This window comes from Lineus longissimus, chromosome 8, assembly GCF_910592395.1.
Source record: "Lineus longissimus chromosome 8, tnLinLong1.2, whole genome shotgun sequence".
NCBI lineage: Eukaryota > Metazoa > Nemertea > Pilidiophora > Heteronemertea > Lineidae > Lineus > Lineus longissimus.
In genome coordinates, this window is record NC_088315.1 from 5159448 (window position 1) to 5179115 (window position 19668).

The following is a 19668-nucleotide window of genomic DNA, read 5'->3' on the forward strand; positions in this document are numbered from 1 at the left end:
GTGAATGTGATCATCCGAGGAATCGGATGTGGATAGGATTCATACTGGTGATAAACAATGTAAACACAAGTGACTATGATCATCTGAGAGATGTGGATTCATAGTGGTGATAAACCCTTCAATGTAGAGGGATGTCCAAACATGAGTTATTAGTATTTCATGATTCAGTATTTGTTGAAGGACTATATTTTTATCACTTCATGGAATGTTGCTCAACTTCTATTGATTATTCTTCAATTTCTGTGTGGCGTTGGTCTCAATCTAAGCTTCCACATGACCTCACGGGGCTCAAGGTCATGTATTTACCCCCTTATGATGTCCAACTGCATCACACTCCCTACAGGACATCACAATCTTTGTCCTGGATTTCACGCACATCCCCCCAGATGGTGCACAAGCAAAAGCCACCAGACTCTCCAGAGAGCTGTTTAATGCAGGGAAACTTGTGTCTATGGGGGAGGCAGTGACTGAGGCCATGGTCCAATGATGAGAAAGCTATCTTTGTGACTTCTCCATCTGGTCAGCTGGGCTATCTGTAGTAGTGCCATTGTTTAAAGTACACCTCTCAACTGGCTTGAGCCTGTCGACAGAATGTCTGACGTTTGTCTTTGGTTATTACTGCTTACTGATTAGTGATGGTGTCCCAACAGGCGAGTCAATAATAAAAAAACTGTTTCTCTTTCAAAAACTTTATTGTTGTACATTACAAGGAAACACATGACGATTTGGAATGTAGTGTAGGAGGAAACCCGCATACCGGGAGAAAACCTACGCAATCGGAGGGAGTCGCCATCTCCATCACACAGGTGACAGGTGCTATGTTTGAAATGACTTAATACATTGTACATTATAGTTTATACAATGATCGTAGTACATTATCTTTTTGCTGCACCACTCTGAAAGCCCAATACAAGAAGTTGACCAGGAGATAGGATAATAGCACTATCCCTTTAAGACGAGATCAACTTCTTTACAAAGAAACACTGACAAGTGTCCTTGCAACACAATGCTAAATTGAGATCAAACACTAGACTCAACTACTCCACCACAATGGTTTGAGATAGCATTAATTCTCTTCATGCATTCATCATGTTTATAACACATGACTAGCTATTGTTATAAAACCTATTGTTTATGCCTTCAAGTGAGCCATGTGAGCTTACAATAGGTTAAGTCACTGCTGTTGATTTGCAGGACCCAATTTGAATGACAAAGGAACCATGTTTGTCATGGCCACTGGACAGAGCTGGCTGCCACTTAGCATGACAAAAGAAGTAGTTCTGACATGTCATTTACATCACAAAAGAGGTGACCTTGACAGGGCAAAGATTAGAGGTTGGCTTTGCCATCCTTTTTGCCAAGTCATGGAGTCTAGATCTCATTTAGACATTTTACAAAATATTTACACTTAGGATTTACAAATGCATTCATACAGGACAAAAATTTTAAAACGTCTAAAAGTTGACGTTTTTAAATTACACTTTTCTCAATCAATTCAGTATCAAGTCCAAAATTTTCATGACAGCAGGTAACATTGTGCTCACATATTGTCCAAGGAGATGTACCCATGGACAACATCATCATCAACAATTTTGGGTCCCTGGTAAGCCGTAACAAAACATGCATGCATGCCACCATTGTCGAATGACATGCTTTGATAACGGCTCACTCTGTGACCATTAGGGAAGGATCACTCCTTAAATTTTCAATAAAACAGTGAGAGTTTAACTAACTGTTTTAGTTCAATTGGAAAGATGTTTTGGTATTTCAAGAAGGAGGAAATTCAAATTCAACATATCACTGTTGGTCATTGTCTCGAGCATTGAGCAAGTGAGCCAGCCAGTGTGATGTAGGTCCAGGGCATCGGAGCCCATGGCCATTTCAGTTGATTCTGTGGTACTGATGAGATTGAGAAACAGTATGAAAGGCCTACAGTTCCATCAGACACATGTGTTCTTGTTTCGTGGGGTCAGCAAAACAAGAACACATGGACCCCATGTCTAAAGTGATGGATATACCAGTAATCAATGAATATCTGATGAATTCGGTGATTTTTATGCAGAAAAATAACTTTTGCCTGAAAAGAATTTCAGGGTCCTGATATGCCCAAGGCGGCTGTTGGCTCCTCTGGTAGCCAGAAATAACCCATCCTCCCAAATTGTTGTCCCTTCTTATCTCAAGCACAAAATTTAGCTTGAAAATTATTTTATGGCATGCCTAATCATTGGCTCCCTTGTTCGCCAGAAACAACCCAACCCCCCATTTTTTCAATTATTTCTTCAAAAAGTGTAAGTTTTTGAACCATGGCACAAGTCATGGTCATAACCAAACATAGATTAAAAGAATCTATGCTTGTCATAAGCAAGGTAAATATTTGCCTTCTCACCATCAGAAAAATTAGAATTTTCATTAAATCACCTTTCAATCAGATATTTTGATAACACGATAAAGCCTACGGTGACAAAATACAATCTAACCGTCGTACTGTTACTTGACGGCGATGGGAGCTTGGTTGGGATGTGCTGGGTCAACAACATCCTTCTCCCTTCTGTGGGATGGCTCATCATGCTGAAAAGAAAAAGACAACATGAAATTAAGGTAGTTCATGTAGGTGCACATGCTCAAGTTGATAATTCAATGTCAAGGGGCCATTGTACTGACCGTATAGATATCTTGTAGTAGTAGACAATTCATCCTGGTTAAGAAATGTGCTACAGGTTTCAGACAAAGAACTTTTCGAAAACATCTTCTCTATCAAACCTTCATTCAGGACTCTCACTCTGAGCGCTGCTTTGAATTAGCAAGAGACACAAATCTGTGTTCCTCCTTGACATGCCTGATGTCATTACAATGACTAATTCTATCCTTAAAAAATCAGCAGTTTCAGAGGGAGGTAAAGGACTGTAGAATTTGAGAAGTTTCGTCAAAAGGGTGGTTTGGTTAAGGAACATTTTCCAAGTCATTTTTTGGATTTCGGAATTGATAATGAACTGGAGGTTTTAGGTTGTCTCGCCAAAACCGCGAGGGTGGAGCTAAAATGTAGACCAAAATCAAGGCGGAGCCGAGGTTTAGCTCCCACCCTTGCGATTTTGGTTAGTCGATCAATACCGACATGGCACCAACCCAAGCGGCCTAACCATAACCAGTGAACTCAAAACGAGGCTTTGTTGGCACACGGTGCATTTACACTGTAAAATGCAGTTCATTCTAAATCCAGGTGTTTCAAGATTACTAGTTACAATGCGATTTTCTTCAGAACTGCACAGATGATAGTTTTCACCATTCTTTATATTAAGTGCAAAAAAGGTGTCGCCATAATACTTCTTTAGTAGTAAAACAACACACTTTTTATCTATCTGTACTGGGAACTGAATGCATTATACCTATCATTCATGTGAGTTTTTCAATTTTTAAAGGTTCCACTTCACGCCAGAAAAATACAATGCCCTAACTCCATGTGACCATGAAATTCATCAAGAATTTATGATTGAAACATCGACTGGTGTTGAATTGGGCAGACATAGGAGTTGAAAATGTCCCCCTGGAAAAAGCATCCAGCCCTTTTGTTTTTGGACAGATTATGGTGGGTGGTTCTATAGAGACCCTGAGCGTCACTACCTAAGGGACCACTACCGAGTCTTCAGCTGCTGTTTATCAGCAGCAGTTGATATTTATACTCATTACAAATAAGTGCAGTCAGTGTAACAGAAATATCTGTCCCAGGATAGAATGTCACAGGAGCAAATTATTCTATCATGAAATTTTAATCTAGAGAGTTTAATAGCAAACGTCTTTGGTCTCAATAGGACTGTACAATAGGACTCAATAGAATCAGACCAAAATTCGATGTCAGTGGTTATATGACATAGGGGGTCATGTGTACCAAATTTCCAGTTCATAGCTCTAGCGGTTAAGAAATGTGCCATAGTTATATTCAAACAGCAAATTTACGCCATCTGACCCCTGTGACCTTGAAAATTAGGTCAAATCAAAAACCTGTACGATTTGTGATGTATCCTTGCTAGGAAAACCTACCATAAAATGTTTATTGAAAACGAGTCACTCATAAGAGAGATATCACACTTTTTAGGTTTCCTCTTCTGGCCCCCCTGGTGGCAAAGTCAAGAATTAGATCGACCAAAATTCATTGTTAGAGGTCACCTGACCTGAGGGGTCTTGTGTACAACGTTTCAAGTTCATATCTCCAGCGGTTAAGAAGCATGCCACTTAGGCTTCAGCATTACCCTAGTTTTGTTGATATAAGACCAGTACTGAATAATCAGAATTTTTATGCACATGGTTGTTCGACACCATGATACATGTTCAACTTGGAACTCAGTTGGCCATTGGCCATTACGTCACTGTTCCAGCTTGGCCTTTGTTTTGATTTAGTAATAATATATCGACCAAATTTTCGAATTGAAACTAACTTCACCGTGGGTTTGATGAAAATCGCACTGTAATTGGTGTCGCAAAAACAACGTTGGAAAATTGTTCCTCAGCAGAGAGCTCATGATTTCTAAATCAGGCCAATGGCTACAACTAATCAAGGACATTTGAAAAACTGAAATTGATTTGTTTATATTACCATGTGATGGCATCCTTCCAAAGGTAAGAGATGGGCTGTCCTCATGTTGGCTGCAGGATATCATGTCAGGGCTCTATGTTTGTAGCTTTCCCTAAGTCCAGAGAGACCCTTCGGAGTTGGATTGTCATTATAGTCCATCAGAAGATTGTCATCATAGTCTATTAGAATGACGGACATTTAAGTGTCCAATCCATCCACACAGCAAACACGTTCCCTTCCTGATCTTAGCGAAGGTTGTCCTTGAATTGGTCTGTCAAGGCAACGTTTGCTGAACTGTGGTTCATCACTCCTGCACATATCCCTCAGCGCAACCATTCGATCCACTGAATCCACTCGACTCTCAGTCGTCTGCCCGTATCTGTGAGCGACTGGAAAATAAAATTTATGGTTACTCCATTGTTCTACCATAATTAATGCAATTGTGCCGTAGGGCCTTTCATTCAGTTTCATCAAATTCACCAAAGTGGTTTATGATAGAATCTCAACCCTTAAATCCTACACCGTTCGTTATAAACGAGAAGTCTGTTATTGAATTCCATTTCCAATTGCACAAATATACTTTACTCCAGTAATGAAACGAACTTGGCCCATGGCGTGTTTACCCATATACTGTCTTGTCATCTGTTCATATTTACCATACATGCATTGGATTCCTTCATCATCCAAAACTTTTGAGAGTCACATCTACCATAGCACAAATTGTTGATCTTGGTTGAGTGGTTGGATCTCCTTGACAGCCATCATCTCAATCTGCAGAGGGCTAGATAACAGGAAAAATACATTCAAGGACCTATCTCAAAATGAATAGATTGAAACCAAAAGATATTTTTCTTTTCATTTGGGTGAGATGATCATCATCGGATCGAAACCCGCCACCCAGCCGGCTACTGTCGATTCCTTGATGCCGGCCATGTTTAATACCAACCTCGCGGGCATAAATAACGCTCTGCATACATGTATAGGCCTGTGCACTGTGCACAATTGCGATACCTGGAGCAGAGGTTGTGTACGCGACGGGGCTGACTCAATGGTGTAACGGGGGCCGTCTCAGTGATTTGAAATAGCTTATCGCAGTTCTGTATTTCACTTTTAAAGCATGGGTCGCGAAATCGCGATGCACCTATTTTGAGGAGCCTTGTATCTTATGAACGCTGCTAGCTAGAACCATGAAATTTTAACTGTGGGTGCATGTCATAATGGTTCTAGAATTAGAAATATAACCCGGGTTTTTGATTTGACGTACTTTTCAAGGTCACAGAGGTCAAGGTTTGCTCTCGGCATCGCCGTTAGGCAACAGGGGGCACTTTTCATAACCGCTGGTGTTACTGACTTGAAATCTTCTGCATATGTCCCTCTAGGTTAAATTACCTGAGACTAAATTTCGATGTGATTTGATTCATGATTGGCCACCAGGGGGCTATGAAAAACTTCTTTTTTTTCTCTCACCTTAACTGCTGGTTGGACAGTTATGAAGTTTGTTTCATGAGTAGATATAATATCAACCAGGACTAAGTGATGCTCACCCTGTAGACTGCAACATTGTCTTTTGTGTCCCTTGTCCTTGTTCATGTGACCCTTGTCCTTGTGGCCCTGGACCTTGTGGCCCTTGTACAATGTTGGCTCGGGCTGCCTAAAAAGAATCATATTTTTTGTTGAGGGGTTTATCTAATTTCTGAGTGTTTCTACTGCATGCTCCCTTCACACTGAATCCGATTTAAAACTGTTTTCCAGAGAGCACTCTCAAGAATACTAATTGGCTACACCAGTTTTGAAATGGCTGCACCACACTTGGCCTAATGCGCATGCAATTCGATTTTGAAAAGTGCAACTCTTGCCACATTTTATAGTAACATGCCTTTGTGGATGAATGTCCCTACCCTTTGTTAATTAGAAGATAATCAAGACAGGAACAAACTTGTGTGCATGCCCTCTGCCAATAGACTGTTTTAATACGTATTAACGCCCACACTACACGTTTCAAAGAGACTCAGTTAATGCGAATGCAACAAAGCACATTCAAATGTATTCTGGAACCAAATTGGTTGAAGCGGTTTCGAAACTATGAACAGAATTGAGTGAGGCACCCCAATACGTATAAAAGTTGATATTGTACGTCAGATTGATACTTTTTCGGAGTTATTTTAACATCTTTGTGGTGTTTCTTTTAATGCAGACGTAACTGAGGACTAAGCGATGCTTACCCTGTATGGCTCCAACATTGGCAGCAACATATCCTTGGGTCCTTCCAGTGTCTTCTCGGCTGACAAGCTGGAGGCCGGCGCTCCTTCTTCATCGCCGTCTTGTCGATTTCAGGGGGTGTATATTATTAGCTTTGTGAGGCACAAGGAGGTCAAGAACACTGTTGTTATTCAAAGAGCCCAATGTCTTCGTTGTATGTACTAAACTGGTTTAGCACAAGTCCCACACGGACACGCCTGACATTTCGTCCGACAAAATTCCGCAGGTTAACAACAGGCCTCTTCCCCAGTCATTCCATCCCCCTCGAGATCAGGTAGGGGATCGCTGGCCAGCTATTGCTTACTATTGTTAACAGTCGTAAGACTTATCCCGCCAACACTCTAAAACAAGGGGACCAATTGAATGACTAGCGACACGCAACCGTTTATTGCCCCCATCAATCAACCACAATGACTCAACGGGAACACATACCCTGAACCTAAGTCCATGTCATCACCGTCGAAACTTAGATGAGGACCGTGGAACAAAGTGGCAAGCATGCCTGGGACCCAGCCACCGCCCTTTGGACATGAGATGAGTTAGACTCAAGTCGCCAGTCACGATAGCCAAATACACCAAGCGTATAGCTTGAATCGAACCCGATCTATCATCGTCATTGGTCACCTGACCTGGCCTGGACAACTGAAAGCTGAATAGGTTCAAATAGATGATAAGCAGGAACCAAAAGAATAACAACTATAATAGCTAGATAACTACGTAAGCTAGATAACTACGACAACTACTCTAACAACTACTCTAACAACTAGACTAACAACAATAGCTACAAAATGAGCAAGTCTGTGATCAGACACACTTCCAACTCTCACAACGGTCACCATAGTCTCCCCCCTCCCCACATGACCTCCCGTACCCTTTCCCTATCCCGTCTCAAACACGCGCACACACACACACACATCATATACAGTGGTTACGACTTTTGAACATCCACTAATATGAATTGCTGATTGAGGCGTCACTGTCAATCTATATAACAATTTGTTCAAAACTTAGTGTACATTGTAGGAGTTGCTTTATTTGTGCATTTAAAAAAAAATATTCTTGGTAAAAAAAAGGCAAAATATAGACAAGATAGTTTTGAATCCTTGATCTCTCAGGAAAGTGCACATAAACAGGTCCTTGCAATTGGGATAAAAGTGGTATGTGATTTGTGATATTTTTTAAATTTCAGTATTAGTTCATATACCTCATTGATAAGGCTTGGTCTATGACAAGTGTTTGACTTGCATATTGGTTGGTTATTTCTTTCACTAGTCATACTTACAATAATTAACTCTAAGTATGTGGCTTCTATCAGTTTTCACCAGGAGATATTGCTTTGAAACCGAAGCAATGAATGCAGGCAAATTTGCCATTAGCGTTGTCAATTAATTCTTTAGCTTGCTGGCAGATTGCTGTAACTACGAGTGACACATTTGGGGACTGACTTTTCACTTGTGGCCTTCAAAAGCGTTGTTTTATAAACTATTTTATTCTAATAAAGGTTAAAAAAATTGACAGCGGCAACTCAATCAACAATTTGGGCAAGTTGTTACTTGATGCATACCCTTCATCCGGTCATCTTGCGGTTCATCCAAAAATCTTCGGTTGCAACTGCGGACCAGGTTTGTGGCATCTGTAATGATAAATTGGAACAAATGCATATTGCACTATTACAGGAATTCTAGTGTTTTTAGTCATGAAATTACTGCACTGCCCAGGATGATGTTGAAATACATAATTTTGAGTCATGAATTACGTTTCCTTCATGGAATTAATGGAATTTATTCCTTTTACCGGTATTTCATACAAAGTTGCCATTCTTACGACTAGTTATAACAAGGATTTATGCAATTTTGGGAAAGGGAGTTGAGATTGGTGTTGGGTAAGGGTTAGGGTTTGGGTTAGTGCCACGTGGAAGGATTAGGGTTTCGGTTGGGTTCAGGATTAAGACACAAAAGTGAATATGACTGTCGTAAGAATAGCTGGTAGTTTGTATGTAAAATCCAATGGGACCATCAGAACAACAGCTGCAGCCTTGTACTTATGTAAACAATGTGAGCTAATTCATTTCTCAAAACTCGTGATCAACCCAAAACTAGCAACCAATGAGATGGCATCACCGCTTCAAATATGGCCTCCTGATTTAGTGACCCGATTGTACTCTCCAGTTCTTTTGTGCAAAAGCACACAATTCTCATATCTTTTGGCATTGACAGTGGCATCTCTCCAACCAATCGGAAAGTCAGAATCTAATACTTTATTCATATACCTACATCTAACCCTTCACCTTGCAAACCATACCAGGGAGAATCTTTCGTTGCAATTGCGGACAAGGTATGCGTCATCTGTAATGATAAATTGGCACAAATGCATAGTTCCAAATTCCTTAAGTTGAGAGCATTTTCATTTTTAGCTCAGGTGTCGAGTGGTGTCTGTCAGTTAGTCCCTCGATCCATCAGTCCTAAGGGGCTAAATTTGACTAAAATTTTGTGTACTTGATTTATTATTCATATCAAGAATTTTTACATCCATTCTCGGGTTCCAGGCAGCCATCTTGGTTGTAGCTATATACATAGTGATGAAAATTTTATGCTGAGAACGAGTTTACAATCCTCATTCACGGTCCAAAAAAAGGTCATCGGTTGACTTACGAAACGGCACTGTTCAATGGATTTATAGTTGATCAAAATGGCATCAAACTACGTCATTTCCGATCGGGGATTGTAAATTTTAACCTTATGGTAGGTGTGTCTGATATTAAGGGGTGATCACAAATTATGATCGGAGTTGTTGACTTGACCAACCTTTCAAGGTTACACGAGGATTCAAATTTAATTATTTCACCAGCTGGTGGTGTGTTTTGTCGTTGTTCAATTGAGATGGTTCTTATTTGGTCCCTCTTTGTGTACGCCAAATATCGGCAAGATCAAAACTCAAATATGGCCATAATCATTGAAATTTCATTTTTTGTATATACCAGAGGGTGTTTGTTCAATTCCACTTCCAGATACTGACAGCAAATTGGTGCTGGGCAGTTCATGTTTTGGTGGTAGGATGGATAATAGTGTCATTTTGCCATTTGGCAACCATTAAAATGGTTCTTGGAGGTAGATTCTTTCTCTGTATTGAAAAATACAAGGGGAAAATACAAAGACAAGTTCCCCTCTTCAAAAATCCATTAGGCCAACAAAAATAAAACATGAATAACATCAAGATTCAGTTAGACAGAAGGTGATACCCACCCTGCAGAAGATTTGTGCTAAGCATAAGTAATTTTGCTATTTCAGATGTTGAAACAAGTCAAAATTCGAGCAAAACCATGTGCACCTTGCTGCAATGAATGTTCAGCCTGCACTGCACAGTGGAAGCCAAGGCAAGCATTGGAAGGCATATAATGTGACAGGTAGTGGAGTTATGTAATGTCACTCCCACACATTCTTTCACAGTTGGCAATGTCTTTTGTCCCTCCAAACAATCAAACAAAGAGGTCAGCTGAATACAATAGAATACACACGTTTGCAGACTTTTCACTTGATTTTCTTGATTGGGGGGAAAATTATAACTACAAGAAATTTATGAACATTCGGGGAGGGGGGCAATGCAAAATGATATCCGCTCAGGGATAAAATCAATGGTCTCTTAAAAAGGAGACAGAAATGAGCAACATCTCAAGTTAATGGCTTGCTTGAGGGATGAATTAATATTGGAGATAAACCAGAGTTTACATTGAACAGTTTAACCCCAGCATGAATGATTGAATCCATCATTCTTCTGATTACTGAAATAATTTGTGATCACATTGAATGGTTTATCTCATTTGCAAAGTTGGTAAAAATCCCCCAAAAATATATTTTCCTAGAAAATAATGATTCGTAGCTTTATAGCCTTTTAAAAGTAATGATGACTGATACTCAAACTTACCACCTTATACAGGGTGGTCCAGAAAAAATGCAACCGGCTACTTCCAGTTCCACTACCAGGGGGTTAAAACTATTGATACCAGTGGATGGGGAATCTTTCTAGAAGAAGAATGATACCAACATTGTCCGATTCTGTTCAGTAGTTTTTTGTTGTAGAGACGCCTTTGTGAAGCAAGGTTGAAGTCCCTTCAATGATGCAATACTCAATAAGAACACGTCAAAATTATCATCAAAAATAAGAAATAAATTCCAATAAACATATAAAACGTGCACACGCAAATTTTGGCGAAAACACCAAGTTTGTCAATCACGTTCTATTCACAATTCGGCATTCTCAAAGGGAAAGGCTCTAATTCTTGAAGTGAATATACTCTCAACAATGTGGACATATTTTCGTCATTCCCGCATAACTGTTCAACAGTCAGTGCCTGACGGGAGACAAAACTGCATACAAATTTGGCTAAGCTATGAAAAATAATAAGACCTGTAATCGACGAAGAAAAACATTTAGAGGCAAAAATAAGGATCACAATTGTGAACCAATAATGAAATGGCTTTATTGTAACAGTAACAGATATAGTGTGAAACCCTTTAGAAAAACCCACTCAACTTTGCAAACGGGGGATTTTTACCACGCACCCAGCTAGCCCCCCCCCCCCCCGGGACACAGGTCCCCCTTCTTTAAAAGTAACAAATCCTTCGGAGGGGGCATCCTTATTGTAATCTAAAATCCTCCTAAGACTCCTCCTGACTTTATCAGGCCGTTTCACTCGATAGATACTTTTCTGATAATTATCATAGTTTGGGCCCGCAACGACTTCCTCTGCCTGCCTGGCCTGGTCGGTGTATACGTCTAGACTATGACGTGTATGTCTTCCTTCGCCTGGTGACAGTGTCAACTACTAAGGGTCTATCATGTATAGTCGGATAGTCCCTCCCTTCCCCCTCCCCTGTTCGACAATAACAGGAAAGCACTGCTCCGTCTGTCAAACTGACCAAATCTATCCTTATCATTACCTTTTTCATGGGAATGTACAACATGTACAATGTTCAATGTTGTGCAGTACATCATGCGCATGCATCATCATGTGCATAGTTCGTGTAACCAAAATGCATGCATGTTTGACACCCATTTTGCAAGAAGTACAAGGCTGAATTCAACCAAACTTTCAGGGAGTGTGGAAATATATATGCCGAACACATACCCGACATCTCAAATGTCTCCATCTTCTGCTGAGGAGAGGAGGCTAAATCTCTAACACGACCGCGACCTCCCCTAACGCCCGCCATCTTGGATGCGATTTGGCGGTAATGGTTACAATTAGGTCTCATTAGGTCTCGTTAGGGAGTTTTTCCCAAACGTACGCGATGATGACGTGCCCCATTAACAGGACGTAACATCTATTTTAAAATGCGTTTCCAAAGTGAATGTATGAGGACAACCCATTTGTGTCGTATATCACTGGAAACGCCCGATTCCCCTGATTCTGCAGGATGTTAAATCGGGCATTTTATTTCTTTAAATAAATCATAAGCGTCGCATTTGCTCCTAGCTCTGTTCACCATCCCAAATGGCAATAATATTGCCAATTGGGCCGGACAATCACGAAAAACCCCAAATATTATTATTATACATTTCTTCCTGAATAATTCTTACAGTGACCATTCTCTCATGAAAGACAGTTGCTGACGCTACACAAAAATAAAAAAATCGAGGGTCAACCATTGAACTTTTGAGATATGTTGAATTTTGCACAAATCAGCGAAAAACGCACCAACTGGCACTGGACGGCATTTCAACACGGGACCGACGCACATCCCAAGTTCAGTGTACACATACGTCGGCAACAACAGTATAAATGCGTAGTTTCTTGTTAGCCGCCTATTGCACCATGACAGAAGACGGACGAAATAGTGCGACGGTCTTCATGATTTTGCTTGGGTTCGGGAGTTCCTGGGCTGTTACCATCCAATGCTAAGTCTCAAGGAGACACATATTGATGGATACCATCGGTATGTGGTCTCGAGAAGCCGGTTCCAATGACCACTCGTACTCTGGAAAGAAGCTGAGATTGCTCTGGGACTCGCTGGTCCCCACGGGCCCGGCTATAAAACACCGGCACCCCGACATGCTCGTCTTCGATGAGAAGGAAAAGGAGGTCCTAATCATCGAGATAGCTGTCAGCTCCGACAGACACGTCCTAGCACGTGCGGAGGAGAAACGATCGAAGTACTGTGTCTCTGACTCTCTCATCTCTCTCATCATGTTGTCAACACGGTGGAGCAGCCAGGACTAATTCGGCCTGGCTATGACCGTTTCATCTCTCTCATCATGCTGTCAACACAGTGGGGCAGCCAGGACTGATTCGGCCTGGCTGTGACTTCCTCATCTCACTCTGTGACTGCGTCATCTCTCTCGCCATGTTGACAACTTGGCAGAGCAGCCAGGACTGATTCGCCTGGCTGTGACTGTCTCATCTCTCTCACCATATTAATTACCAATATGAATGCACATCCCTCTGATGATCGTTGACATTAACTTGAGTTCATATTGGATAGGAATTCGTATCTCTCGGATGATCACATTAACTTGAGTTCACATTGAATGGTTTATCACTGAGTATGGCTTCTCCCCCCCCCCCCCCGGGCCCAAGGTCCCCCTTCTTTATCCTACGGAGGGGGCATCCATTCTTAAAAATAATTCCTCCTGAATCAGGCCGTTTCACTCGATACATACTTACTGCGCAGAAGAAGTCGTGTTGTAGGCCCTGTTTGCAAGAGGATGCATATGCATCCGGACAGAGTGATCGCTGCAGGGCCCTTCTGATACCATTCTTAACCATCAGAGTAAATCGGTCCGTCCCCTCGTAATGATGTCCAGGTCGGCGGCCGGAGTGGATCCATGGCTTGAGGGTAAATATGTTCTGATCTGTTCTGATCTGTGCTGGGGACCGCAGAATGTCGGTGGACGTCCGGACAGCGGGTTGTTTCTTAAAGGGGGACTATGCGTAGGAGCTGGTATGAGCTGCGATAGTGTCATTGATAACAAACCATGTCTTTGAGGATAGCTTTTAGGACATAGTCAATTGAGACAGTAAGTACCACCATGGAGGTATAAATAATTATTTATAACTCCATGGTACCACAGAGCTAAAAATACCAGTATTATCTCATCCAGGAAGACGAGAGACCTGATTTATTTGCCTTGAGTGAGGACAGAATTTTTGGGGACGAAGTATTGGTCTTCGCGAATCGAGGCTAATTCGTATTTCCCACGTTATGAACTAATGGTAGCGTCACCTGTTAATTCTAGAAGAACTCCGACATCCCTCCAACTTCTTTCCATAAGTTTTTTCTTTATTAAATCGTATGTCATGTTATAGAATTGCTAATTCCCAGAGGCCGGGACGGCCGGGAGATATGTAGGCTCTATTTCCTGAATAAATGAAAGTGATTTTAAAAAAAACAAACTCCGACATCCCTCGAAGTGTACATCGAGGATGTACCAATTCGCGCGGTATTAGCTTCGTCCTTCAAGTCATGAAAATCTTTGTTTTTATAGTTTTGGCAGTTTCTCTTTGCCTTCATGTTGAAACGTTCAGAGAAATAAACAAGAAGGACATGAAAACTTATAGGTATATAGGCAAACCTTCAGTTCAGAGTGCAAAATTTCAACGTGATGAGTTTTGATCCTTTGATTCGACCATTTCAATAACCACGACTGCAGCCCGAAGCCAGCACTGCACTGCCACTGCCATGTTAATTGTTATGTAGTGGCAGTTCACTGACTGTGCATACTGTCGGCCCCATAGTGTGGTCGTAGAGTGTTGTTCCAATTTCCACTGCACTTTTTTTTCAATGCTCCAACCCATCTGGCGACACTGACACAATGACGTCATCGATGGTGGAGCACATCCACCTGGGCCTGGCCCCTGGCTCTGGCCTGGGTCCTGGTTAGCCTGGAAGTGGTGACGGTACGGTTTAGATAATGGGAGACTGCTAAAATGTGGAACCAGGAATGATTGTATCTCGCTTTGCCAGTTGGCAGATTCTACATTTTAGCAGTCTCCCATTGTCCTAACGTACTGGCGCAACTTAATCCTGGCAAACTTCTTAAGTGTCGTGTATTAAAGGGTCACATCATTATGAAGAGCGCGTAATTGTAATAATAGGCGCCTTCGAGTATATAGCCTAGATTACTGAACCACGTCCCTGTACGACAATTCTTTTGCAGAGATCGAGTTGTGAAGATGTTTCACCATGCCTATGATGGTTATATGAAGCACGCCTATCCATATGATGAACTCCGTCCAATATCCTGTGATGGCCATGACACCTGGGGAAGGTAACTTTCATGATAATTCGTCATAAAAATTGATTGAAAGAAGTCCTCAGAGAAGCGAAGAAATTCTGTTTGAAATTATATCCTATCATATATAGTGTCTGATTCATTGCAGTCAAGACAATGTCCATGAAGCTTCTGTCCAAACTATCATTGTCCAAACTATTGGAAAGCAAGGACTTTGATATGTGTGTGGATGCTACATAATTGAGGAATAATGTATATGATTGTTATTCTTATTTCAGTTATTCCCTTACCCTGATAGATGCACTGGACACTTTGGCTGTGATGGGCAACTACAGTGAATTTAGGAAAGTTGCTGATCTAGTCATTGAAAACATTGAATTTGATGATGACATCAATGTGTCAGTCTTTGAGACAAATATAAGAGGTAACATTCCATAAGTTTGAATTCAATAAAGAAAGTTGTCAACTGCAAAATTTGATTTAGTGTAGGGACCTTATATATTTAATGCTCAAGCAACTCATTTGTACATGCATACATGTATGTACAATGTATTTATGAGGCCTATATGTATGACATCGAGCAGCTTGGCACATGCGGGATATGACAGTAGTGATCCAATATGCATAGATGAAAGCAAAACTTGCACTATGCAGTCAAAACTGTCAACCATTAACTGCTCACATATATAGAAGTAGGGTTTGATTACAGTCACATTATATTTTTCAGTTGTCGGTGGCTTGATATCAGCTCACCTTTTGTCCAAGAAAGCGGGAATGTTGCTGGAGCCCGGTTGGCCTTGTTCTGGACCGCTGCTTAGAATGGCTGAAAGTGCTGCTAGAAGGTTACTTCCAGGTGAGAAAATGATTTGGAACAGCTTAGTTTAGATATTGTACTGGCCTTGCTGGGATGTCATATTCCCAACTTTTGGAGAAATTTTATATTTTCTCCCTTCCATTTGATAGTGATAGCAAAAATGGAAAGATTTATGCCTTAGTTAGAATCCCTGATATAGATCATATGGCAATATTTCGGCACGGAAATTTTGTCAGTTGTGATATATCGAGTTAATGTCTCACGGGTAAACTGTATTTCGAACGATTTTAAAGGCCTTCTACTTGCTCTTTAAAAAGGGTGTTTCCTTGTTTCAGCTTTCAACACAACAACCGGCATGCCATATGGGACAGTCAACTTTCGTAATGGCGTCCCAAAGGGTGAAACAACAGTTACTTGCACAGCAGGTGTTGGAACTTTCATTGTGGAGTTTGGTGCACTGTCAAAGCTGACTGGAGATCCTGTTTTTGAGTTTGTGGCTATGAGGGCTCTGAAGGCATTGTGGGATCACAAAACTGACATTGGATTGGTAAGTTTCCCAAAGCTGTTTTGAGAGTTCATGTGTTGGAGAATCTAGTCTTTCCAAAGAAACTCATTCAAATGACAGTCAGATGATGTAAATATTTCATTTAACGAACATAAGATGAGAGATGAGAAGTTGTTGAGCTTCTCAAGGTCAGAGCTTCTACCTTAAAAAAAGAATACTGCCAATAAGATCAAATCTGATCCCGTCAATTTGACAATGCTCTTTGTTTGATTTTGCAGGTGGGTAACCACATTGATGTCAATTCTGGAAAATGGACAGCAGCAGATATGGCGATTGGTGCTGGAGTTGACTCATATCTTGAGTACTTAGTAAAAGGCTCAATTCTATTTCAATACCCAGAACTTATACTTAGTTACCAAGGTGAGAGTTTTTACTGGGATTTAATTACAATTTTAGTTAGTGCAACTGACAGCGACAGCCTGAAAAAGTGGCAAACTTGTGACAGTAAATCATAGATGTCATAAAATCATGTTTTTCAGCTTGTGTTTTAAGACCGTGGACATAATGAGAGGACCGTACCCTTCTAAGTTTGGTTGACAGGCCCATTTTAGAGTCATAATGACTTTCTAACTCCAGTCTGTGATTTGCAATTGTAAAGACATTGCCATACTTTCAGAATTCCTGGCAAAGATTGAGAAGTACATGAAGCAGGATGATTGGTACCTGTGGGTCAGTTCAAAGAAGGGTTCTGTCACCTACCCAGTCTTTACTTCACTTGATGCCTATTGGCCTGGAATACTTGTAAGTTATTTCTGTTGTAAAAATTCAAATTGGTGTTAAGTCAACTTGTATTCTCCCACATTCTTTACTGATTGTCGTGGAGAGAGTTGTGTCACATCATACATAGATGCTACCTCTGTCTCTTTAATTCAGATAAAACGGGGCCTGTTTGTCCCTGAACTCCTATCACATGGGTGCCTCACTGCTCATAATGTCCATAACTATGATGCACGTTCTGGGTTAGTTGTAGGCTCAATATCATCAAGTATGGATCCTTGATATCATTAACACAAAATGTATATTGTTCACCTATCTACGGACTGAGTGTTCTGGGCACTGCTAATAAAACCTTGGTTTATGGAAAAAGAGAACATCCCTGCTAGGTCTCATAGGTTTAACCAGGCTTTCTATGTTGGAATATGAAACGGCCATCTTTCTTTTTCAGAGTCTGGTTGGCAATATCGACAAAGCCATGAAGACAATCCACAATTACCATCAAGTTTGGAAACAGTTCGGTTTTACACCAGAATTTTACAACATCGGAAAAGCTGAGGCTGTCAATAAGAGAGAGGGATATCCATTGAGACCAGGTAAATGAAATACTGTACAGTTGTGAAATTTTCTATTGATAGGATGGATGTCCATTTCCATTCATCAAAAACCAGTGTACATTGAATGTACACAATAGTGGCTTACCAGATATTTGACAAAAGAAGTCCACCGCCCCACCCCTCACCTTCCATCTACACAGATAAGAGACGAAAACTGTGGATGTCTAAAAGACTACATCTTCTATTTAGCAATAGACACACTCAAACGCTGAAGACAGCATAAGATGTCACAATGTTCTGTTTACATTTCAGAGTTGATAGAAAGTGCCATGTATTTGTACCAAGCAACAAAAGACCCTTACCTCTTAGAAATAGGTGTTGATATCCTGGAGTCAATTGAACACAGTACCAAAACAAACTGTGGTTATGCTACGGTAGGTTTAGATGACCATTTCCACTTTTAGGGCATCACACCCCTCAACCAAAGATGTGACGAAATCTTGATGTTGTCGAAATGGTGCGGTATACCAGAAGTTGGTAACACAACGTAAACCAGTAGGATTATAAACCAACATGTCAATGAACACAATTTCTCTGAAATTGATTAGTTAAATTGTTCTCATAGTTTTAACAAATCTGTGCTGCTGGTGTTTCTACGAGACACATCTACCTCACATGGGGTAAAACAACCATTATCTGCCAGTGTCGATTATTATTGGTCATCTCTGTTCTAGGTGAAAGATGTACGAAGTCACATGCTTGAAAACAGAATGGAATCATTCTTTCTGGCCGAGACCACAAAATATCTCTACCTGCTTTTTGACACAGAGAACTTTATTCACAATACCGGAGGAAAGGGTGAGGTGATCGAGACACCCAATGGAGAGTGCATCATTAATGCTGGGGGCTACGTTTTCAATACGGAAGCTCATCCAATTGATGCTGCCGCCCTCTATTGTTGTAGTGCGGAAAAGACGGAGAGTGATAACATTCTACAGGAATTTCATGAAAATCTTGATCTTATGTCAGTGCTTGGATTAAGGTCTGATAAGAAAGGGAATACATTTGAGGCGAAAAAGACTACAAAGGATTTCAGTAGCAGGGAAAGTGATGAGAAACAAACTGAAAAGACATCAGAAAAACACCCAGAGACAAAAAAGTCTGTCGATTCCAAAAATTCTTCTGACGATTCTAAAAATGCTAATGCAACGAATGAGGAGTCCTTGAATAATTTTAAAAATGGTCCTGAAATTGAAGTAAATGTTTCAACTGGGACAAACGAGGAGATTTCTTCTGGGGAGGATGAGGGGTCAGGCGATGGGGGTGATGGTAGTGATACAGAATTGGACGATAAGCAAAAACTCATAATACAATTGCAAAAGGCTGCGAAACAGGCAGCGGATGCAAAAGTTCTACAAGTTGTGGTTCCGTCCAGTGGGGCTTCATCAACAGATACCAAAGGATCAGAAAATGGTACAAATGAGCAAGATGGGGCAGGTAGTGCAAAAGGGCCAGAACGTCCAGTTGTACAGGATAAGGAAGTGCCCTATGATGGTAGCATTTTAACATGTCCTGCTCAGCCATTCCATAGTCGATTGTCTTTGCTTGGGGAACTGTGGGAGGACAGCTGAGGAAAAGGAGGGGTAGGGGGTGAGGAATATATGTTTGCAGAGGGGACAATCACGCAGGGATAAACTACTTCAGTTTTGCAGTGTTGTCTGTACACCATGTATACGGAGGTGCCAAAATGTTAGCCGTCCTCTGCTTAGTTTGCACACATGTAGCTGCAAGTCTTTGGTTGAGGTTCTTCATGTTCTATTGTAGCTTAATTGGAGACATTCCTTTGGACGGGGAACACACATTTTATTGAAAGAATAGACAGTCAAACTGTACAAATGCATAAAAATTTGCCTCAAATTTCTATATGGTACATGTACAGTAGAACCTCCCTCAGCGGACACCT

The 19668-nt window shown here is 41.0% G+C and overlaps 1 protein-coding gene and 1 long non-coding RNA gene across 2 annotated transcripts; one reads left to right on the forward strand and one right to left on the reverse strand.

The window, feature by feature from the left end:
* Positions 1-682: 682 nt before the first annotated feature.
* On the reverse strand, positions 683-12040 carry LOC135492467 (uncharacterized). The gene is made up of 8 exons (XR_010448080.1): positions 11952-12040; positions 9100-9171; positions 8391-8459; positions 6790-7475; positions 6112-6218; positions 5224-5348; positions 4589-4956; positions 683-2568 (listed from the first exon to the last, which is right to left on the reverse strand). It is a non-coding gene; the product is annotated as an uncharacterized LOC135492467 (long non-coding RNA).
* A 2244-nt stretch (positions 12041-14284) lies between these two features.
* On the forward strand, positions 14285-19650 carry LOC135492541 (ER degradation-enhancing alpha-mannosidase-like protein 2). The gene is made up of 10 exons (XM_064779081.1): positions 14285-14381; positions 14981-15091; positions 15334-15479; positions 15783-15908; positions 16205-16416; positions 16653-16794; positions 17051-17175; positions 17600-17744; positions 18018-18139; positions 18440-19650. Exons 1-10 carry the CDS (start codon positions 14287-14289, stop codon positions 19334-19336), a joined length of 2121 nt encoding a protein of 706 aa, XP_064635151.1. The 5' UTR covers positions 14285-14286; the 3' UTR covers positions 19337-19650.
* The last annotated feature ends 18 nt before the right edge of the window (positions 19651-19668 follow it).

Excerpts from the sequence above, each read along its gene's own strand:
- LOC135492541 (XM_064779081.1), top strand. The coding sequence starts at position 14,287 with ATGAAAATCTTTGTTTTTATAGTTTTGGCAGTTTCTCTTTGCCTTCAT. Across the intron at positions 15,480-15,782 it reads CTTTGAGACAAATATAAGAG|TTGTCGGTGGCTTGATATCA; the intron begins GTAACATTCCAT and ends TATATTTTTCAG. Across the intron at positions 17,176-17,599 it reads CCTATTGGCCTGGAATACTT|AGTCTGGTTGGCAATATCGA; the intron begins GTAAGTTATTTC and ends TTTCTTTTTCAG.